The sequence below is a fragment of the Solea senegalensis genome, linkage group LG9 (assembly GCF_019176455.1).
Source record: "Solea senegalensis isolate Sse05_10M linkage group LG9, IFAPA_SoseM_1, whole genome shotgun sequence".
Taxonomy (NCBI): domain Eukaryota; kingdom Metazoa; phylum Chordata; class Actinopteri; order Pleuronectiformes; family Soleidae; genus Solea; species Solea senegalensis.
This window is the reverse complement of record NC_058029.1, coordinates 22,840,235-22,864,308: the sequence shown is the minus strand read 5'-3', so window position 1 is coordinate 22,864,308 and position 24,074 is coordinate 22,840,235. Positions and strand designations below refer to the sequence as shown.

General features: G+C 41.8%; 1 protein-coding gene across 1 annotated transcript in view; it reads right to left on the bottom strand.

The window, feature by feature from the left end:
• The window catches only part of map7d1a (MAP7 domain containing 1a), a 39,109-nt gene that overhangs the window by 5,119 nt on the left and 9,916 nt on the right, over positions 1 to 24,074 (bottom strand). Inside the window, exons 2-14 of the mRNA XM_044034115.1 lie at positions 20,283 to 20,483; positions 15,725 to 15,793; positions 11,922 to 12,085; positions 11,722 to 11,833; positions 7,503 to 7,625; positions 7,273 to 7,418; positions 6,927 to 7,057; positions 6,006 to 6,232; positions 4,633 to 4,915; positions 3,678 to 3,858; positions 2,993 to 3,097; positions 1,422 to 1,472; positions 1,272 to 1,332 (exon numbers count right to left, since the gene is read on the bottom strand). Coding sequence (XP_043890050.1) covers positions 1,272 to 1,332; positions 1,422 to 1,472; positions 2,993 to 3,097; positions 3,678 to 3,858; positions 4,633 to 4,915; positions 6,006 to 6,232; positions 6,927 to 7,057; positions 7,273 to 7,418; positions 7,503 to 7,625; positions 11,722 to 11,833; positions 11,922 to 12,085; positions 15,725 to 15,793; positions 20,283 to 20,483 — 1,854 coding nt within the window. The remainder of the gene's footprint in view (positions 1 to 1,271; positions 1,333 to 1,421; positions 1,473 to 2,992; positions 3,098 to 3,677; positions 3,859 to 4,632; positions 4,916 to 6,005; positions 6,233 to 6,926; positions 7,058 to 7,272; positions 7,419 to 7,502; positions 7,626 to 11,721; positions 11,834 to 11,921; positions 12,086 to 15,724; positions 15,794 to 20,282; positions 20,484 to 24,074) is intronic.

Genomic DNA, 24,074 nt, shown 5'->3' with positions numbered 1-24,074 from the left:
TAAGAGGTCCCTTGAATGCATCTTTAAGCCGCTCCTCTAAACCCAACACACTGTAGATCCCACAGAAGCGATGATATTTACCAGGGTCTTTGAATGCATCTCATAGACAAAAAAAAAGGAAACATTGTCTGCAACTGTCTAATCAATTATGTTCTTATTTATCTGCTCACTGAATAGTTGTGTTATGAGAGAGAAAAACGGTAATCTACCATTTCTGTTCTTGGCCTGGCATAAAATATCACGATGATCAATCTATCCACTGTACATTTCCAATCTATTGTTTAGCCCTAGTTTGATAAACCACAGGGTGACACATTAACACTGTTAATCAGCACCCATGTGCTTTGTCAAAGGCTGATTTTTAACACTGAGTGAAGTGCTGCCAGACTTCTCTGAAACATCCTCTCTGGAGTGTTCAGAACCCCCTTATTCAGCTCTGCTGAGACATGACTGTGGTTGAAACAGACCTCCACACCCCTGAATGGAGTAGAATGGAGACATGCCTGCCAGACCTCTGACCACATCAGTGGCTGCCTAATGTCTTCCTGCGTTGGAGAATTTTCCCACTAACAATACATATCTCTGAGACCACATTGATCCTCTCAATCTGCTGTACGTGAGGTGGCAGCTGTGACGAGCTGCGCGAGGTTGTGTTAAAACCGGAACGATAAGGTTGTAGACAGAGCAGACGTGAAGTCACGTTTATCCTTATTTTAATACTTGTGTCAGAAGAACATGTGCGGACGGTGGAGTCGTGATCCCACTCCTCTACTTCTACCCCCACAGTCCCAGATCTTGAATAGCAAGCAAACACACATGGGTCCCATTGTGCAAAGAAGATCTCAAAGTGCAGCTGTGCAGGATATGAGACAGAGAGATCATTTAATAACCCTTTAAGGCCTCGGTGTGACGCTGACTCACACGGCGGACTGAGAACAAAAGTGGAACAAATAACCTGTGAGTGTGTTTATTCAAACATATGGAAGATGTAAAAGAAGCAGAGGAGAGCGATGTGTCATCAGACATCACTCTACAGGTGGGATAAGTGGGAAAATGAATGGAGTCTAAGATTTAATTTGTAGTTCTTGCTGATTTGCACTTCAAAGAGGAAGGAGATAACTACTTCCCAAGCAGATTAGCAGAGTAATCAATTTAGCCAGTTATCCTTGTGATTATTGTGGATTAAAGGCTTGAGGTTGGTAATGATTTCTCTTCATCCCTTGAGGATGTTTGGTAAACGGTGGGTTAGTCCCATCAGATGTTGTGCTTACCTTTGCTGCTTTCTGCTTCTTTGTCATTGACATGTGCCAGTGGGGGGGACTTTGTCTCTTTCTGTGAAAACCAGAGATAATGAGTCATTTGTTTTTTCTTATTAATGGCACGATAAAATTCAGCTTATTAAAGCAGAACCACAAATCTACCTTCTCGCCTCCATCTGTCTTGCGTGTCCTCTTCATGATCTCATCCAGACGCTAAAAGGAGAAGAAGGAAAATGAGGGGTTTTTATTTTTTTACACATTAATACCTACGACTGTGGACGGACCTGCAGACAGTCCCCAAGTAAAACCATGTCTTTAGTCAGATATCGTTTCTTTAACGTACGTTTTCAACATTATCACACTAGACAGTCTTTTTTCGGCTAGAATTGTACATTTGTTTTAAATGTTTTAAAATTCGAGCTGAATGATGGAGGCAGGAGTGGATCAACAACTCCTGAGTACCAGTGTGTAAAATTGAACATTTTCTCTATGGACTTTGGGAGAGAGGAGTTGACATACTTCTTTTCCCAGCTGTAAAAAGCTCTCCAACAGCGACAAAGTGACAATATCACAGATTTTATGAGGTGAGACTTTGTGTTGAGTTACAAATCTGTGTCCCTGCAGGCAGCCGTGTTGAGAGCAAGTGGCTGGTTCAAACAACAGAACAACATTTATGGATAAACCGAAACTACTGCTTTACAGAGAACACACAGAGTTAACCCGTGGCTCTGGGGGCTTCAGGTGGCGAGCTGTGTTAAACACTGATGAAGCAGCTCTTGTGTATTCAGCTGGAACATCAGCGTAGGATGAGTGAGCGGTGAAGAGAAGGACAGAGGAATGAAAACCACTCTACATGGCTGATTTGTATGCAGAGAAGACAGAGGTTTCACACATGATGCGACCTTCATCTCAGGACACAGCCAGACCAGCTGCCACTCATAAAAGTGTTTTTGTTTTTATTTCCATGGACAACTCATACAATAATTACTCTGGCATCTAGTTTGGCTGCGAAACATCTGCACTTGACTAATAAGTTGCCAAGTATTGCCCTCTTATGTTCGACGACAGCCACAATGTACTGTAAAGTGTGTCGAAGCAGAATGTCTTCAGGGCAGAGAACATGTTGATCAGGAACAAGTCTGGCCTGGCAAACTTCAATAAGAAGTGGAGGATGAGGAAAGAAAGAAAGCTCAGGCCTGAGTTCAGTGTAGATGTGGGTGGCATCCTTGAGGAGCCGGCCATGGTTAAATCACATAACGTGCACACACATTCCCACAGAGATGAGTGGCAGAGAAAGGCCTAGTTTATTAATGTTTATATATAACTTCAAGCTCACGCGCTCTGAGCCGTCTTAAATCGTGGCATGCAGACAGCTAATCCAGGAAAAGCCCATATACATCATTCATCTTGGTTTCAGGGACTCAGTTGTCAAGGCTGCTTTTGTCAAGTCAAACAAACCTCAGAGTTAATGTAGCACATAATATAATAGGAGGGAGGGAGAGTGCACTGTACATGTGTACAGTTAGAATACACGTTGTCTCAAGCCTGAGATGTGTGCAGCTTTGATTTCAAATTAAAACATTTAAAAAGGACTACTTTCACATATTTCTATTAGTCGAATTTATATTATTTTGGGGATTATATACGGTTTCTACTACAGAGATTATATTCATGTGACTGGAACTTGGCTGAAAGAAAAGAGCAATGATGGAGGGACCGACAGATCGCCCTACCCTTTTCCTCTCCAGCCTTTCCTGCTCCTCCTTCTGGAAGTGCTTCTCCCTCTCCAGACGCTGCTTCTCCGCCTCCTCCCGTGCTTTAGCCTCGGCCTCTTCCTTCTGAAATAGACACAGGCGAGAATCCAACCACAAGTTTAATGCTGGCAGAAGTAAGGACAAAAAAACAAAACACTCCAGCCAAAATAGCATGCCTTTTACGCAACGAGGGTGTGGTTGCTCCCTGCAATTGTTGTTTACAACCACAAAAGGGATATTTTCCTGTACGCGTGAGCCAAAAATATCCATTTCCAACATTTACAGAGTCACAAGGACCATACCACGTGAAATACAATACTAAAGCTTCTGCATGAATGAACTGAATCATGTTTAACCACAAATGGCACTTCTGTGTAAGACCACAAGGGGGTGGCAAAGACTAAGAGCTGAATATGGAGATCATGCCATGTCAAGGCTGATCGGGATGAAACTCAGATCTTAAATTGACACGTTCAGTGTGAGTCGCAGCTCAAAAAGAACTTTTCTTCACTGCTTTCAGGCGAGTCTGTCATTACATGAGGTCAGTGTGAGGTGAACAGCTGAGCTGAGACAATAACAGACAAGTCGGGAGTGTGGAGGTTTGTGGCGTGAAGGGCAAAGTGCGATGGAAAGATGTAAGGATGCTTCAGGGACTTCTGCGTACCTGTTTCTGCAGGCGTAGGTTCTCCTCTTGCTCAGCTTTGGCTCTCTCCTCAGCCTCCTTCTCCTCTTGGAGTCGCTGGGCTTCATCTCTCCTCTTCTGCTCCTCCGCCATAGCACGGGCCTCCTCCTCCCTGCGTTGCCTCTCCTCTGCCTCCCTCGCTATTCGCTCCTCTCTCAGGACCCTAAAGACATCAGACAGTTTAAAATCAACAGTTTAAAATCTGTATGATTCCATTGACAGACTGATTTGAGAACCACAGATGGCACAAAATGAATTTACAGTATTTTTCCAGCCTTTTACTAAAGATTTACATATGCAGTTCAACTTTGAGCCACATGAGGGAGCTTTCCTTTTCCACCACAGTCACAGAGTCTGCCATAATAATCCATGCACTTCAGCAGCCAGACACATGGATGCTTGGCTCATTACAAAGCACCCAGCTGAAGAGAAAGCTGCGGTTTAAGTCAAACTAGCAGCTGTGAGGTGAAATACTGTAAAAAAGCATTTCTGCACACAGTCTGAAGACAGTCAATAACATGCATACGATGTTTTCATTTGTCTATCAAACATAACTCTTGGAAATGCAAGTTTATCTCGTCGAAATACCGGTTATTACAGAAATTGATTTATGAGGTAAATTGAGTTCCGGTGGTTTATTATTTGACAAAAGTGGGTCATGTATCAAGACACAAGCTTTAAACCCTGAGGTTAAAGTTACAGTCTCATTCAAATATGACTGAACATATCTGTGCAAAATAAGTAGAACATATGCACCGCTAATTCCACAATATCACACAAACGCTAACAATAATTCATCATCTTTGTCTGCGGGGATGATGGCAAATAAACATTTTCATACCACTTCATAGTCACTGACTGACTTCTGAGTCACTACGTTTTGAAGTGTATATATTTAAAAAAAAAAAATAAAATAAAATGAGTAGAAAACCCTGACCTCTCCTTCTCCTCCTGCTCACGCCGCTCTTGCTCCTCCCGCTCCCTCTGCTCTCGGGCCTGCCGGCGTTTCTCTGCCAGGATGCGCGCGGCCTCCTCTGGGTTGTTGGTGCCTGCCATGGGTTTGGCAGACGGAGAGGGCGCTGGTGACACTGCGGGAACAGAAGGAGCCGAGTGGACCGGCTCAGGTGAGGAGGAAGTGACTGCGGTTGTCACTGCTGAGCTGGACGCACGGGGTGAGGCAGCAGCTGAGGATAATACTATAGCAGGAGCCACGGGGGAACCTGAAACATGGAAAAATTAAATATACATTCAATTAGACTATTTATGTTTCTCCAGTAAGGAGCTACATGATCATTATTAAAAGCACATTGAACCAGTGCACTGTCAAACATCCCTGAAATTGAAAACAGCCACAGCATCAATCCAAGAACTTAGTAATTACATAATTACAGCTGATTAGTGCAGCCTGTTAATCTGTGGAGCTGTGTGTGGCTCACTCAGTCTGCGCTCCGTGTTTTCATGCCTCATTAACACTGATGCTAATCTTTAACTACTGCTGCTGGAAACAAAGAGGCTCAGTCACATGTTCCTTCAGCTGAATTACTCTGGTCACTGTCAGGAAGAGACTGTGGGAAATGTCTGTGTGTGCATCACAATGATAAAACAACAGTGTGTGACTCAGCCACAGTGGGAAATAACCCAAAAATCCAGAGGCTCTGTGTTTTATTGACATAGGCTGTCTGTCAAACTCAAACCAAACCCAGACATCCAGTTAATGTGTTGTATAGTGACACACAATGTCAAGTCTTTTAAAATACATTTTCGTGTGCGTAACGCTGACGGTCTCACAGGATCTGCAGGTGTGAACCAGAATTTAAAATTTCAAAGTTACTTAGACTCCTGAGAGGAGTAGGACAATGTCTTTGAGCTTATGTCCGCACTACAATGGTAGTGTAACACAAATATCCCTGAGTGAATCAATATTAAGTCGGAAAATTCATGAAATTGAGACTTTGAGTGAACTGGAATCTAATCGATTTAGGAAATCAGCGGTGACTATGCAGCTGGAAACATGACCTCAAATATCAACCGTGTTGTCAACCATTCGAGCCAGTGCCATGACAACTTAATACACTCTGACATGTGGTTTGGAAAACAGCAGTCAGTGCTTGGATCTGAAGACCGTCTTCAGATCTGGTATCAATATCTCCCCTGAATGATCCGATCACAGGTGGACGGATCAAACAAAACAGTACAGTCACGACAAACGTGTTTTTGTTCTCGTAAACAGACGTGACATCAACCAAACACATGATCACGACATCCACCTCACATTGTAATGATACGTGTAAGTGCTTTCGTTGTACTCACCCTTTCTCCCCTCAGGGGTGACGGGCCTGCGAGGCTCCCTCAGTCTCTCCAGAGGAACGGGGGACGAGGTTCTTGCAGGGGTCCTGGCTCTTTTGGGCCGGGCCTTAGGAGTCGACGGACTTCCGCGTGTAGACGGTGGTTTTGGGGAGGCAGCTGGGCTGGGGGAGGCGGTTCTCCCCTTGGGTGTGGCTGGGGATGATGGCCGTTGTCTTGATAAAGGACTGGGACTAAAAGAAAGGAACGTACATGAATATAAGACTGACGGGAAATGGGCTAAAGTGTGTAACGTGTCCTGAGGAGACCTGGCTTCACCCAACAGGCTCACCACTCAAACATTGCATCATTCCTTAAGTGCATCCTCTGTCAGCGTCCCACAGGGAAAGTCCATTAAGTGTTTTCTGCCCTGTGTGCCTCTGTCAATGACCGCTCTGCCAGGCTCTTTGGTGCCTTAATGTTGAGTCACAGAACTGTGTATACGTTATAGACTTTTATTCCTGTGGCCTGGGGGTATGAGAGGTCTTAAAAATCTCAAAATGTGCATTAAATGTAAAGTCACCGACTAGAAACAAGCTGTGGGTCAAGCTATAGAAGGATCATTTTGCTAACAATACAGTTTTGGATTAAAGTATGGCCAAATTGCCTTAATATAGCGTTAAAATGCGTCCTGGATATCTCTCCTGTGACTGTGTATGATCAAATCTGGGCTCCTGACGTCATAACAACAGAATTGTGTTTCTAACAAGTCTGTACAGATGTGTCTGCTATCAGCTTGTTTGTGTGCGTGTCGGTGTGTGTTTGTGTGTGAGCGCGCACGCGAGTAACGAAGAGGGGCAAAAAAGACATGAGAAAAAAGAAATACATCATAACATAAGAAGATACATCAATAAAAGGTATAAGATATAAATACAGTGCAAGTTTTACCTTGGATCAGGTCTGTGTCTCATACTGGGTAGAGACTGTCTCTTCTTCAGCACCTTCTCTTTAGTGAGGGCACTTTTCTCCTTCTCATTCTCCCGTTCTTTGTCTCTTTTTTCTTTCTTGTTTTTATCCAGCTGTATGACAGTGAGTGAGGACAACATTTTATATTTTTCATACTTTCATGAAATAATATTGAATTATGATGGGAGATAATAAGGCAATAACAGTAAAGAATGAGGAGCACATCTGCAGTTGTGTTTTTATCTCTCATATTGAAAATGTCTGTATACATTCAGGTCAACTTTCTTGACTGTGAGTGTAGGAAACAGTTAAAACATGACAGACGTACCGGTGTGGAGCTACGCCTGCCTTGGCGCTGGGTTATGTCTGGTGTGCTGGACGTCACCCTCCAGCGGTCGGAGCACCGGTGGTGTGGTTGGTGGGCGCAGACGGAGAGGGGACTGGCAGAGGCCGAACGTGGGCACAGAGGAGAGTCTGAGGAGGGAGATTACACAGAATGTAATCCCAGTTTTACAAATGTATCGCGAGACAAAGTGAAGCAATAAATATTTCGCTTACGGCCGTCTTTGCTGTTGCTGAGAACGCTGGCGGCACTGCGGCTTCTGGCAAGGAAAGACAGCGTCGGTGTCATCAGCCGGTCGACAATGCTGCTCTCCCATGGACTCAGTGCGGTGCTACGGGCTGAGGTTGGAGAAGGAAACAACATGAAGTTATGCATCTAACTGAATTAACCTTAAAGAAGTCGTGTTGCAGGTTGAACCAGAGCGCTGTTGTTAGTATACCAGCCCCAAACCATAGTCCAGTACTTCCCAAAAGTGTGGGCCTCAGGTGGGCTGGAAAACTCTCCCATTTACCAATGAAAATATACTGCATCATTGAAAACAATGTCTAATTATTTTTAGGAAAAGGGACATTTGAAAGGACATGTCTACCCTTATTAGGGACTTGATCCTTATAAGACACATATGTGCCACCCAAAGAGATTATGAGGGGAAGAGAGGTGGAAAATGAGCCCAGTTAATGTGTCTACTTTAACCTTGGGCCGCATGGGTACCACCCAAGAGAAGGAGTTATTTCAAATGCTTGTCTAGACATGGAGTGAGTTATTTATAACCACAGCCTTGAGCATACAAGCAGAGAGGATGAGAGAAGACTCAGAAGACTGTTAAACTTTCTTCTATGAGCAACTCTTGACAAGATAAATAAACTAGTTGCCCATCTTTGTTTCCCCGCCCAGCAGCACACACAGAAATACCACCTGCCCCAAGGAGTTTTCACAATACATTATTGCTTGAAAAGTGCTGACTCACCCACTCACTTTGTGTCTAGTGTTTGCAGGAGTACACAGTGACCTGATTAAGAAGAGCTACTTCAATCTGAAGTATAAAGAAAGGTTGATTCAAAGAAATGCACGTCCTACGTTTCTCACACCACTGCTATTTTAAAAATCAATAATCACATCCCCCACATCCAACCACAACATGGCCCATTAACACACCAGGAAATGAAATGATTTCAAACTCACAATAAACCAACCAAAGGACGGAACAGAACAACACATGAACACGGAGCATGCAGAGCATGTCCAACATGCCATGCCCCGACCCAAAATCTGAAGAGTGAAACAAATGATGGAAAACGGATCAGCTGTCAACCATCAAGCACAGGAGAGGGACTGAAATCAGAGAGGAGGAACGGAGGTAAAAAAATAAAAAAATACAGGACAATGACGGACGGGTTCGGAGGCGTTGGCGCTGGCGGATCGATGGATACACGGAATGAGTGGGAGGGAGGGAGGGGCATTCCACATGTTGCCTTACTTCTGCTGGGGGAGTTCCAGAGCGTGGCGGAAGACTTGGAGAGACGCTTGTTTATAACAGAGTCCACGTGTTTGGGGAGGTTGACCGTTGACACAGAGCATCTGCCTAAGAAGCCAAGAGAGCGCCACACAGATGTTCAGACAGGTCACGTGGGTTTGAGCGGAGGCGGGGCGGATTCTGAGGCCGCGTGCTCAGAGCATACGTTTTACAGGATGATGTATTTGTAACGTGAGAAGAGCCCATTCGTGGAAATTCACATTCACTGCGTCACAGCACAAAACAGCCTGAAGGTGTGTGTACACACGTGTGGCACAGAACATGTGTTTAAAAAAGGATGTTGTGTACTTCGTAAAAGGTCAGTGCATTGAATTTAAATCACGTTTCCTCCCTAACCTTTCTGGTATATCGCTCTACATATCCTGATACAACCGCGATACAATTTCATACGCATACATGAAATACACCGACTGAAACATTGCCATATTGATGCAGTGTGTCAAAGAATCAGTACAGTATCACACCATAAATACAGATATTTTATCAGACATTTCTTTACACACCTAGTATTTGGCACACACAACAGATACAATAAATATGTAATACAATGGTACTTGTCTTGGAGATTTCTGTTAATAAAGTGGCATTGAAAGAAAGAAAGAAAGAGAGAAAGAAAGAAAGAAAGAAATGACCTTACCCACAACATCTAATTCCAGAAGCTGTGCATTTGTTGTTGTTGATAATGCACACAGCACTAACAGCAAGTGCAGGGAGGTATGTGGTTCATTCAATATAACTGAGTGAAAACACTAATGAATATATTCAGGTTCACAAAAATGAATGGCGACACGTGTCCAGTGAAACACAATTAAAAATAAGCACAAAACAAAACGAGTGATGGACAGCAGCTGCCGGGAAACACTCGTTTCCAAGCAAACCATCCAACTGCAACACTTGCATCAACTCCCATTTCCCTTTAATACACTCTAATCAAATGAGCACTCTCTTCCCCTTAATGTTGAACGTGATGAATCACGGTTTAGACAACGCTGCAGCAGCAGAGGTTTTAGAGGAAGCAGACACAGTGACTGTGTCATTAACACGAGACGAGAGACAGCATGCTCCTCTGAGTCTGAGATGGGTGCTTTGAAGCATTTCCTAAGTCGCATCTTGAATGGTCAGTGATTCCAGTGCCTGTTCACTCTTGTCTGCCTTCATCGTGAGACAGACCGCAGACTGGTGAGGGAGACATTGATTTGTGTCCCAATAATTCCCCGGGCATATGGCAGAAGCGATTACACGATGTAAGATGCCCCCACAGACTTTTCAGATTGAGCCGTCAGTCGGGGAGGATGGAACAAAGAAGCTTCTCTGGAGCTGCATCGTTAACACAAACGGCCAGATGCTCTGACATGTTTGTGCATTTCACACATTAATCCACAGCGTCGTCGGTGTAAAAACTAGACATAGTGTGTACAAACAGACTGACTGCTGCAGGAGCGTGGACAGGCTACTCATATATATGCAGTCATGGGAGGGTAGAGGGGAAAGTGGGAATTACTCACAAAAAACTGATTATTTTCTTTCTTGTAAGCTAAAAGTAAAGAGTGTGTGTGTGTTTTGCAGTAAATTTGTAAAAAGAAAAGCAGCAGTCGTCACACACTCACAATAATATCCTGATTACTGAATTTCTGATTTCTTCACCTGGAAAAGTGTCAGCTCCATGATATCCACAGATAAAGAGAGGAACTCTTGACTAAAGTGCAGCTTGGCTCACATTTTTAAATCTGAAGGCTAAAGAAAAATAACATGCACTGAATATGCGACGAGCTGCGAGCTTGGAACATAATAAAAAAGAATAAAAAGAGTAAAAAAGAACAGGTGTAGTATTCTGGAGGCTTTCTACGCTGCACTTGCAGCATAACTTCCTCTCTGCAGCCATGAATTCATCAATAATGTCTCAAGTCAAGTTGAGCATAATTAGTGCAGCTGAATACACCGATGCAGTCTCATCATGATCACGGATGAATAAACAATATTCACGACGTGAACAGTCTGCAGGGGCGATGCTGCAGTGACTCATACATAAGAGGGAAGGGTGTGGCGAGGTGAAGGAGCGTGACGCAGCAAAAAGGCACCACACTAAAATTCAACTAAATCCTCCAGTGCTACTTGCATCTGTTTGGGCCGCATTATTCCTGACTGTGCACCAGGCAGCAAACATAAAAAGCTGTAGACACGATATGTTTGGTTATTTGTTGAAGTCTGATGGATACTATGATAATTCAAGCCTGGTAAATAATAAATCTATCATGGTTATTGCAGTACTGCCATTACATAGAGTCAAAGTCACTACTATGTCACAGCAAAAAAACTAAAGAGATGGACCTTCATGACTTTTCTTGTTTTTTGTTATCATGACAAGTTTTTTTTTTTGTCCTGTGAACATCGACACTTTTAGGTGTTTTGTTTTCCACCTTAAGAGAAAATGAGTCGTAAGGAACGTGATGCGTTGTGTTACTTTGTTTTCTCTCGTCCCAGAACAGCTGATCACAGAATGACAATCTGTTCTGGGCTGACTTCTGTCACGTTGTCTGGGCTTTTTATTAGAGATCTGTGTGTGGATGAACCATCATTTACGGTACACTGTGCCTGCCTATAATCAGGGGAAATGAGCATTGACCATATAACAGCACGTGCAGTTCATAATAACTGCATGTGGATTATTGCAGCACTATAAATGGCCTTACAATACAGAGAGAAAAGAATCAATCCTGTGACACCCTATCTAATAGAATAATTCAAACTGAAACTCAAAAGTCATTAATTATTAAAAAACCTCAAGCAGACTAATACTGATAAAAACCTTAGAGGATGTTACACAACTTATTATTCAGTGATTAATAGAAATCACTGTCTGGTGTGATTTTATGCACAAGTGTAATCCGAGCTGGACTCACCCTCTTTCTGGCTGGAGTTCTGGCTCAGTGCACCAGCCCATGACCATCTCTGTTGGCGGATCTCTGCCCACGTCTTCTTAGTTGACCTGTGGATGGCCGCCTCATAGCGTTCCTGGAAAGGTTACAAAAACCCCACATCAGTTACTTAAGTGTCAAATGCGTTTATTTCCAACAAAGCTCACGGTCTCATTGAGGTGTACTTTATTCTTCTCCAGTTTCTGCTTCTGTCGCTCCTCTAAGGCAGATCGCCGCCTTTCCGTCTTGATCCGCTGCTCCTCGAGCTTCCTGCGGCGCTCCTCCAGCTGCTGCTCCCTCAGCTGCCGTGCCCTCTCCTCTTTCTCCAGCCATTGGGTCTTTTTGGCGGCTGAGATGAAAGAGAACAAATGTTCAGTCGGGGAAGATTTTACCAAAGAGGCACAGGACAAATGAGCTCCTTTTCTCTATTCTCTCCTTCTTTTTAAATGTGTAATAATATACATCGTTTTTCAAACGTGCATTCGGTGTCAGTCAGTTTTGTCTTGACAATGTTGGGTCACGTCTGTTATCCGGCACAATAAAAGAAGAAGAATCTGAACATATCCAGAGTTAATCCTCTCAGCAGTTTAGTTTGCATCTGAAGCTGCACTCTTCTCCTCCTCCTCCGTCTCCTTTTGTGTTGGGAGAATAAATTCAATGACTTGACTTGACTCCACAAAGATGTGCATAATGTGACTTCACATACAGTACTTCTGCAGTGACTAATACTGCACTAATCGTATCAAGCCTGCATGTCAGTTTCAATAACACGGACACTTTGATATGGAAATCATCTCCTTGTCCATTCAGAGAGGGTATAAAGGTGCCTTTTGCAGCTGCCCCACTCTGTGTACACAACTTACCATATTTCTTTCAACTACAAAGTAAAAACAAATGGAGACACTGGTTCTGGACAACAGATTGTGGTGATGGATCACTGCAGAGGCTGTGCACTAGAGGCTAGAGGCGTTCAAATTAACTGAAAGAAGGCTGAGTTATAGAGAGGCGCTGCCACTGGTTGCTGCAGTGCGATTCTGGCTCGTCACAGCTTGATGCCCTTAACTTATAACAAGTCTCTTTACGTTCCATTGATACTGGATACTGTACATGAAGTGCAGTAGAAGCAGCTTCGTCATTTGTGCTGTGATGAGAAAAGAGGGGACAAAGAAAACTGCCCTGACGGTGCACATATTCAGTGTTTGAGGCTCACTGACATGACAGGTGCTGCTTGCAGGAAAGAAAATGAGATGGAAATTGGCTGAAGGCTTTTTGCTTAGACTGTAATATGAAAACTGAGCCCTGGATACTTTTTCTGATAATAATTGACATGATTTTCAATTTTCTCATTTTCATTTGTAAATCTATTTAAGGCTTGAAATGATAAACAAATGTCCAAATCTGGATATCCTACTTTAAAAAGCATTCATCTCCATGCTGACGGTGATCAGTGCTGACAAGGACCATCAGGACTTAATATAGTAAGATTATTAAATAATCATAAACAGAGGGCTACTGTAGCCCTGTTGCATGAAGTATTTATTTTAATACCATTCCACCGGAGACAGCCAAGGCTGAAAGAGTAATGGCTGTGCAGTCGCAGGAAATTCTCTGGTGCAACTCTCTCAGTGGTTCAATCTAAATAACACGGATCCAGTAATATACAAGCAAGAATCTGAGGGGATTTTCTGAACCTCCCACGCGACTCCCACACATGATTAAACTAGAAATACTCCTGTCACTGGTGATGGGCCACATCTCCACAACACAATCTCGGTTAAGCTGATACTGTAAACACAAGCTTTAGCAGGATCTTATCTTTTATCCAAGAGTGAAGGAGAATATTAGATCAGCCCTGTACCATCTGTCATGTCCCAGTGATTGCCCATTTAGACTGAACCACACAATGAAGTAAGTTAAACTCCCCTCGTTGCTGTCGAACACACAGTTGGGTTAGAAAATGTGTGTGTGATAGCTAATCTAAAATAATCCCGCATCACGAGAGGAAGACCTACTTTAAAGTTACAAGACCTTCAAAAATATCTGTCCATTCTCTACAGTACACTGCTCTGAGCAGTAAAGGTTTTGAATGATGTGATTTTCACACGACAATCCAAATCAGTTAGGCTGGAAATTCACTGCAGTGATAAATTTGGCTGCAGGCATTTTTAAAACCCTCCAATTTGTCCGGTAATCACAGTTGTTTCATGACACGTGCTGTAAACATGGCGTCTTTGTTTACAAAATCCACAGTGTTCTGGGGCATGTGTGGCTACAACGTGTGGATAGACAAAGGTCACAGTCAGCTCACGCCACATCATCCACTGTGTGAATAAATGCTGAGCCAGCCACCCAGTCCTGTTTAACAGGAAGTCAAAAAAAAAAAAGGTTATTCACACAGAAACGAATGATTATCGTATTCTATGGTTACATGAATTTGTGTGAAAGACGATGATGAAATTAGTTGAAATTTCTTAAACCAAGGAACACGATGAGGACTGAATCAGTGGAGCACTAGTGCTGGGTCATGTGACCTATGATATTTTACCAGAAGCTGCCGTCAGTGAAATCCTTTAGTTCTAAATAGCTCTATATCCTAATAGGTCTCACTGATTTAGAGCGTCTCCTCAGAGACATGGATCTCTCAGTCTCGGAATGCTTCATCCCAGAGCCACAAAAGAGGTTGTCCTCTCCTCTTGTCAAGGTTTGACTGTTCATCAGTCAGTAAGTTTACAGCCCTAGCAGCTATCTGTTAGCATGTTGAGCACCACTCAATCCATTTGTAGTCAGAGCTTGGAATTTCTGAAGTCATGTGTAAGGAATGTCCTCGGAATTCCGATTTTCCAACTCAGACATCCCGAGATAGCTGAACAGAGCTACTTTCACCGTTGATGGCACTTCTGTCACATTTGTTTCACAGTAAATTATTAGCATACATATTACTATTAAATTAAACAGTTTGTGTTGAGAAATTCAAATAAAAAGTTCAGTTTTTAGTTTTTTTTAAATATATATACTCCCCCCCAAATGTAGTCATGTGGGCCAAAAGACATCACTGACAGCAACTTGAAGGTCAAAGCAGCAGTTTTGCAGGAGAGATTTAAATTGTCATTCATCCAGGTTCATTGTTCTCCAAGCACCCACATGAGACAGAATGATCAGTATCGACCTTCACCACCATCACCACCACCACCACATGCACATACATGAGTGGCTTACCTTGTAACTTGCTGAGCTCTTCTGCAGGGGGAAGAGGTGAGAGAAAAGACAGTCATTCATGCAAAGCAGTGCACGGCTAGCAGGTAGCCAGGTGATACAGCCAAGGGTTAAATAAAGTTGACAGTATTATCAAGTGCCACGCCGACTACAGCTGTGTCATTTGATGTGACCCCTAAAGTTTCATTAGTTTTCATCATGCATGTTGAAGCCACCAAAAATGTCTTTATTTGGGGAGAAGAGGAGGGAGACAAATAATCTCCAGGGAAAAAATACACTAGGTCGTATACTAAATTCTGTGCTAGGGCACTAAAAATCTGTCTGTGGGCCCCAGTAACAATAGGACGTTTGCACCTCTAGGTCTTGCTATCATGAGATATTCATCATAAAAAACTAAAGTTGACAGTGTGAGAAAAAAAATCTCTAATAAATGTTTGTAACACTATACATTTTATAGCAGAGGTGAGCAGAAGTGATTATCAGTCGTTCAACAAACACTAAGCAATTGTGTTAACACCACTGATAAGTATTTAGACATGCACAACACTGATGCTCACTTATTATTGGTAAAATTGTCGCTTGTCTTTTGCTAATTTCTATGCAAAAGTCCAAACTACCATTTTATCCACTTTTATCTTTCTGAGCATGCAAAAAGTAGCCTTTTATCATCTCAGTAAGAGCACAAGCAGAGACACAATACAACCTCTATCACCCCAACACTAGGGGGCACTCTCTTCCTGTTTAAAGGGCATTTCCTCTCTTTGCTTTTACTTACCCAGATATCTGGCCTTTTCCTCCCTCCGCTCCTTGGCGAGTTTCTGCCTCTCCTCTGACTTCATGATGTCTGAGCAAGAAGGGGGAAAAACAAGGATATGATGAATAAGTACAGACATTTCTTCATGTTAGTTGCACTTCACGTGTACTGCATAAGAACCCCTGGTTAACAGAAGAATAAAAACCCAGGTAAAGCTGGTTAAACAAGTTTAGGCTGGAACCATTGAGGACACTTTGTGTTACAATATTTATTTTGCACAAGCCAATTATCACACGACTACAACAATATCAATATCTGTGCGACATTCACAAAGCACGAGAAATACGCGTCATTTGTTGCATAGAGATTTTTTCTGATTAGTATCTGCACCTTAAGATGTTCGTGCAAATTCAGCAAAGGTTTTTTTTTTATTTTTAAACCACAAGGAAATGCATGACGCCTGACAACGACTGGAGACTGAGTTTCTGTCTGACTGAAACTCAATGAAAAATGAGTGATCGCTAAATACAGCTCTGATTCTCAACTAGCACCTGGATAACTGACCCGAGCCCGATTCTGGACTGAGGTTATTGTAGGGCTCAGGTCGGGTTCAGTCAAATCTATTGACATGGTGGTCTTTTTTTAGTAAAATAGGGTGAATTCAAATGGTATTTATTTATTTTTTATTCCTTCATTGAAAAGACAGGATAAATGATAAATAAATAGTAGAAACTGATTTGAAGTGTTTGTCCTAGTGTGTCTGTTTAGAACCAGGGTTTCCTATTCACGACAGCACATTGAATGCAACACACAGGCCATTAAAGCCATTTAACAACTCAAAATAAACCACAATGGTTAGATTATGTAAACAGTTATCAGTGGTAACAGTTCAACAAGAGCTCATTAAGAAGGACTGATTGTTGTTGATGGCGAGTCAGAAATGTTGCACTCATAAATGCTGGTGTGCGTGTGTTTTCATGGGGACAGAAAAAAACAAACTACAACACTGTGACAGTCAGATTATGCTTCAGCTTACATTAACTAGATTGCAACCATAACAAACATCTCTGGATTTTCTAAAAAAAAAAACGAAATAATAACAAGCAAAGAAATCTGTGAATAAAAGCTGGATCATGTGGAGTGCCCTCTTAATCTCCAGTGCCATCTGGCTTTGGGTGTATGTTGTATGTGACAGTGGCATGTTGTGACAACAGGGGAGCACTTCTCCATGTGACATCCATGATGTATGCTCATACAAACACACCAGAGAAACAGCTCACTGACTGAAAAGCTCAGGAGCAGAGCAGTACGAGCAAACCAGAGCAAACAAGAATTCAAACTGCGCCCTTTTGTGATAATTAGCGCTACTTCCTCGGAAAAAAACATGACCTTTGTTGAAAATGAAAATGAATTACAACTAATCTCCGGTGGCAAAGAAATGATTTAATAAGACGATGTGTTTAAAATAAATAAATAAATAAAACAATAAAAACAAATACATGTTCTAAGTAAATAAAATTTACATGTTCAAGTTAAAAGAGAGAATAAAAAAATAAAACTTGAATATCTTTCACAAAATAATTTTTGATTATGGTAATGTTCTATAAAGACTTCAAGAGTTATCAATAAAATGAATCAGCAACTATTTAAACAATTTTTTAATTTAAAAAGAAACGTTCTCTGATGTCAGCTCTTAAATTGGAATATTTTCTTTTTGCTTCACTCCATTTTCTTATATATATACAGCAAACAACTATGTAATTAATCAAGAAAATAATTAGTAGTTAAAGCCTTATGTTCTATAGATGACATTCACTGACAAACCAAAGAATTGATAATTGATTCTCTGTAACTGATCTTCAATAAATATAATTATGTTTATTTTCAACTCAAATATGATCTAGGTTCAATATTTATGCTTTCTAAATACACATCATATCTACAATGATAACATTATCCTGAACCCATGTCATTTTATTTTCAGGATTAACTGAACTCTTTCTCTATGTCCATTGTATTTCTTTATTTCATATGTCTAACCTAATAAATTAGTTTGAAAGGTGTACAGACTGAAAAAAATGGTCATTTCCTTCATAATGGTCATTTTCTTTGTTTACAATGACAATTAAGGGAGAAGCGCCGACTCTCACTGCAGCCTTGATCTTTCTTGAGCCGTCATGATACCCTCCTCAATCTTTACTGACCAGATGTTCAGCATCACACACAAAGCACAATCCTTACAGCAGCATCAAATGGGGGGGGGGTGTGAATGATGAACATGAAAACAATCTGCCATTCAGCCTCCCCTAGAACAACCTCTGACCCACTTTGATACTCACAGGGCCACAGAGAGTGTTTGTGATGTGCTGCTGTTTGCAACTCACAGCCATGATGTTAATCATAATGTCATATGCACAAAGCGTCTGACTGGCCCAGAAAATACCGTCAGGTACACACCGTTTGCATATTATTATTTTAAATTGTCACCTCTGGATTTTTGTGTTCCCCTCTAAATTGGGGTACAATGAAGTGCAGTGAGTCCTGCGCCTTTAAATAAATGGAGTCATAAGAAAGAAGCAGGTTTCTTTCACCATTTTCGTTAGTAAAAGCTGTTTCAGCAACAAATCAAGGAGCCTTATTTAGTAAAATGTTCCTCTCACCCCTGTGGATTGAATAAAACCTCACACATAACGAGCTTTGATGAGCAAGTGTAAAAGGAACCTTAAAAGGAACCTGACAAACAAAATGGAAATATGGGTCACATTTGGAATAAGGAGACATAAAGAAATAGTTCAGGTCTTTTCAAGTGGGTGTGTTTGAGGTACTTACAGCATTGCAAAGGGAATGGTGAACCATAACATGATATCCACATTGTTTTGATGTGAATATTTAGCAGCCAAGAAAACATTATAGCCCCATAAAAGAATGTGCAGTATATGTGATATACTGCAAGTGGTTTTCCATGCTGCCAGAACACCCTCTGAAAATATAACCTAAACAGTGGAGCTGCACGTCTCACACTCAATGTTGTCTACTGTATGTAACACGCAGACATTAGAACCTCATATTCACCGACTTAAAACAAAACTCAAACTATGTGTATCTGAAAACAGTCCCTAAACAAACAAATTACAAATGTCTTCAGGTGATGTTACACTTCTGGGAACCGTTTCTTTTGAAGGTTTATCTTCATTACATCATGATAAAGAAAGAAAAAAAATAAAGACCATGACAACAATTAATTGGATTAATGGGTATAGAATAGAGACTTAGTGCAATACAGAGCAATGGTTCAACTTCAGGGCCAGCACTAAATGCCTTCTTCACTTCACTCACTCATTACATTCTTATTCAGTTTCCCTCTGCCAGTGACCAGCATTAGCTGTTCCCTAATGGCGCTTTTCCATTACACAGTTATAGCACCACTCGGCTCTACTTGACTCTTCTCGGTTTGGGTGTCAGGCACGTCGTTTTCCATTATTTCAAAGTACCTCCTTAACGTGGACGGGGTCGTCATAGTGAGGCTGCACCAAAGTGCCATGGCTTTGACGCCCTCCTGATGGATCCTTCTCACTTCGGGTAGCTCCGTCCAACTCTCTCTGGATCCTCTCATCAGCGATATCTGCCCCTTGTGACGGACCACATTGTTTGTGTATTTTTTGTAGACAGCAGCCATGTATGATTGCTGCAACGCTCTTGCTGTTCTTTTAAAAAATGGCTGGTTTGATCGCATGTCGCAGACATGACGCCTCCAGTGACGACACTCTCTGACCAGTCAGTGGCCGGCAGTCTGTTGACGTCACATTTTAGTATCTGTTCAGCTCACTTGGAACCCACACCAGTGCAGGTACCAAAAAAAGCACCAGGTAACAGGTACTATCTCTAATGAGTAGTGCTAGAACTGTATATTGGAAAAGCCCCATAAGTAAGCTCACATGTCCGTATTTTATATTCATTTCCTTTACAAATTTAATTCAGTTTGAAATCTTGAAATCAAAAATCTGCACTGTTCTCACTTAAAAGGTTCTCTTCCATTCTCATTCCAGCACTTAAAAGACAACCTGCAGCTCGTCTATTGGATTTGGCATCATGTCTGAAAGCATGTGGTCACTGTAACTCCGATAGTGAGGCATTATTTTTGCCTCAAGGGAGTTGACCTGACTCCAGATATCCATAATAGCACCGTTATCAGAGCACCGTCAAGCCCAATACAGCCTCCACTGCAGCTTTTACCTTTAAGCAACTGTACTGTACTCAAAATCTAAAGCTTAAATGCATCCATGACAGTCATGGCACACAGAGAACTGTCTGTACAATCCGTTTCAGGAACATCTTAAGGGACTTTCTTAAAATATCGTTAACTTTAACTCAAGGATGAACTGATCAATTTTGGAGATCAAAGGTAAAAACCTTAGTATAGAAAAATAGTTCATTGTAGTTCATTGTAATTTACAAGAGCAATACCTTTTATTTCCTTCAGTCTAAAACCTGATATGACTCTGACATGGATGAATCGTGAAGGCCTCACTGCTTATTATTGAAGGCATACTACTATGAAAGACTGATTCTAGTCCTGTACCTTGTTTGGACCTGTGGGCAGGTGATGCAGGTGATCCAGGTGATCGAGCGATGATGTCAGATTTCCTGGGGGTAGTCAGTCTTCGGCCTGCGTCCTTCTTAGCTGGAGACCCCATTCTCTGGCAGTTGTCTGTGTTCAGGGGGCTGCTCTCCCCCTCTGGTTCAGGCCTTGTGGGGTTTATTTCCAGATATGAGTGGGGAGCTGGTTGAAGACAGACAGAATAACAAGTGAGAAATAACAAAGTAAGAGGCGAGACAAGCACAGATGGAGCTCAAACCAGTTGGCCTTCATTCCTTTCACCACTGGGCCTATGAGGTAGTTTAGCGTGGATGACGTTAACTTCCACAAGAGCCGTGTGTATCAATGTGAGGGGTGGAGAACTTGGCTCCAAGTAAACGACTATTTTAACATAATGAAACAACCAACAACAAAGGACTTAATATGAGACCTTGTGTTTCTCTACAATGCTTATCTCAGCTGTTGAACAAAGATAACATCATTTGCTCCAAAGTACATGGTAATAGGTGTTAAGGCATTCAATCTATAGAGATTGATTTATCGACAAACAGGCTTTAGCAAATGGCAGAAGATAATAACACAGTGACTGTTTTTGGCATTCTGATGTTTCTGCAGAAAAGTAATGAATTGCTTTCAGGAAAACAGAAAGAGAATGATCACCCTTTTTTGATGACACTCTATCAGTTACAGCATGTGCATAATTATCTGTACTATCTGAGATTTTGAAAAATGTTGGATTACATGAGAACTGGGTTGGTTAGCTGGGACATCAGCTTCACTCATTGCACCATGACTCACACTCGACAGGCTGCTGAACTTGAATCTCCTACTCAAACATTAGTTTGCCCAAGCTTTGACAGCCAAACAAAGACCCTCATGGGAGGGACACTTGGCTTTGTCCACTCAGCACCATACTCCCCGTGCTCCCCTTGGAACCATGCTGGAGCTCAGTGTCTTCTGCATAGTCTCTGAAGGTAAACACTGGGGCAACATGCTGTAAATTATTCAGACTTTGGCTAAAAACAACACAGACGGTAGGGGGCTGTCACACTGAGTCAGTGAGTGCACTCAAGATTTACTACACAAATGCTGTGCTATTCAGTAGTTTGCACAGAGGAGCACCAATGAGGAGCAGGATAAATGCTGTGCAACTTCAATGATCCTTGAATAGAGTATGAAACTGTACAATGTGCTTTGTAAACCACAAAGAATCTCCACTAAAGTAGAGGTTCCCAACCCCCAGGGCAGGGAACCTTAGGATGGGCCAAGCTGAGCCACAAAAACAGTTAGTTGTTGGTTATCATCAGTCAGTATGGCCTCTGCTACTGGTCTGTCAGAAATATGACAACAGGACAACTTTCTGGTCCTTGTATTGGAAAAAATGTGAAATCCCTGCCTTAAAGTGCCATATAACTTTAATTTATCCCTTTACCTTTATCAAGATGCATTCACTCTTAAATTTAATCAATTCTGCAAACCCACATGAAGTAGAAAGATTTATTTTTATAAATTCAATCCCTGAACAACTGTTGTCTTTTTAATATATTACGAATATTCACAGTAACAGAATAATCAAATATTCATTCCCTTTCCTATTTATTACCTTTATTCTACAATAGCATCTGATCAAGGAAGTGCATAAAATATGCAACTCTAGTCACCATTTTAGGAAATGGAAGCAGTAGATGACTTTGAGATGGATAAAACCTGATTGGCACAGAGAGAACAGCAGTACGAGTCTAGGAAATAGCTCAGCTGGGAGATGAGACATTGTGTTTCCCTTGTTGACGCATGCCACTATTAAATAAGCATTCCTGGGGCAGCAAAGTGTCCTGACAGAGAGCAGCCATTGTTGTGTTCTCTGCATGGCAACAGGACAGTGGCCTAAACACTGCAGTGGCAGTGAAGGAAGAGGACAGTGATGAGATAAACTGAAAGAAGACAAGAAATAAACCTGTACTTAAGATTGTTGGATAATTCGAGTACAATTTTAGGACAAAATCCAAGCTTGCAGAAAAAATGTGAACATAGTTACCGGTTGCATAATAAGTGATGAAATAAAAATGATTTTTCTCTCTGCAGATGAAAATACAATATCTATTATAACAATGACTTTGTCACTGTTTTCATTCAAATCCAACTGCTCGTTCTTACTGCGTTAAACAAGATTAATCGTTGCTCTGTTTCATGCACGTGTGTTACAGCACTGAGATTCCCCAGCTGGGGTATCAAAGGTGATAAAAGCTGATGCAGTGGCAGACAGACAGGTTTTGTGTCGTCTCATATCCAGTGATCTCTTTGTCATTCACCTGGGAACTGGAGATGCTCAGATTTGGCTGGCTGACAGGACTGAGGGAAACGGGTCAATCATTGAGATCTATCCTGTCAATGGTGACGTGAAGGAGCGAGCGTTAACATTAGCGTTAGCTCTGGTGTGTAGTACGTGGCCCTGGCGGTGAATACCAGTGAAAGATGAAGCTCTCTGAGGGGAGAGCTGAGGGTGAGGACTGAAACAAGGGCTTGATTGATGCAGTGAGCAACAGTCTGGGCTACCAGACAACTTGGAGTGGAAAGAGATAGCTTTGAGTAGTTATTACACTAAAGGCCGTAATGATCATCTACAAGGATATAAAACTGGAACAATCCTAGCTCATGAAACATGAAAACGTCTGAAACTTTTAGTTACAAGTGACATGAATCAATTTTACAGCAAAGTTAGAACAAACATAAACATCAATATTGGTATTGTTTGTCTAGAAGCTTATATATACACACTTCAGTTTTGACCAAGAAAGCACCAGTATCACTTTAATACCAGTACTCTATACCTATCCATGTTCATATGTGGACTGTGAAATAATTGCATACCAGCCTGTTTTGATTTGAAAGGTTTTACAACTGAAAGTGTTGCTTGTATCGCCTGAGTAACTGCTCCCTAAATAATTGCACGACAGCCAAAAGCCTTTAGACCACCCTGCTGTGAAAACACTTGCATAATTCATATTCATAAATCAATGCAAAACAATTTCCTTTGAGAGGCTAGAGTCTCCATCAAGCCTAAACATGGAAAATCAATTTGATGTATCCTAGTTTGAGAAGGACATTTGGTCAGCATTTCACAAGCTGGATCCATGCTCGGTATTTCTGACTCTTCCATGATTATAACCTATGCACTTTTGTTTTGTGAGCGCCTCTCCCTTAAGACGGAGACCTTTGGCAAGTTGAAGCTGTATGATGCTACAAACTGCCTAATCAAATTAAGCCATACCTCCACAATGCTGATATAATAATTTGGTTATGTGTAATGAACATTTGAACAATGTTTTTTCTTTAATAAAATATGAGCTGAGAGCAGGAGAAAAATAAATGTTATAGAGAAGTAGTGAAGTGGTTAAATGCGTGAAGTTGTCAAGAGGGGACATGATAATCTGAAACCCCTCTTTTGGTCAACACTATGATCACATTAGTATTCTCTTTGCATCATTAGAATCATTGAACCTACGAAGTGGGTCAGAGGAGGTTCAGGTCAGGACTCTGCAGCATGTTGTGTGTGTGATCACTGGTTGAACATCACACTGTCACACTGCCCCACGGTGTCTCTCTATGGGGCCTCTTTGGTCGGCGATATGCAAAAGTGATACAATGGGATAAGATATCTGTTAAGAGTCAGCAGAAATGGTGAAAAAACCCCCGCAGAAGTGGGAGTATGCATGAACACACACAGTTAAAGAGCAGAATGGCGTGTTAGGAAACAGTAGGTGCAAGTAGCTTCCG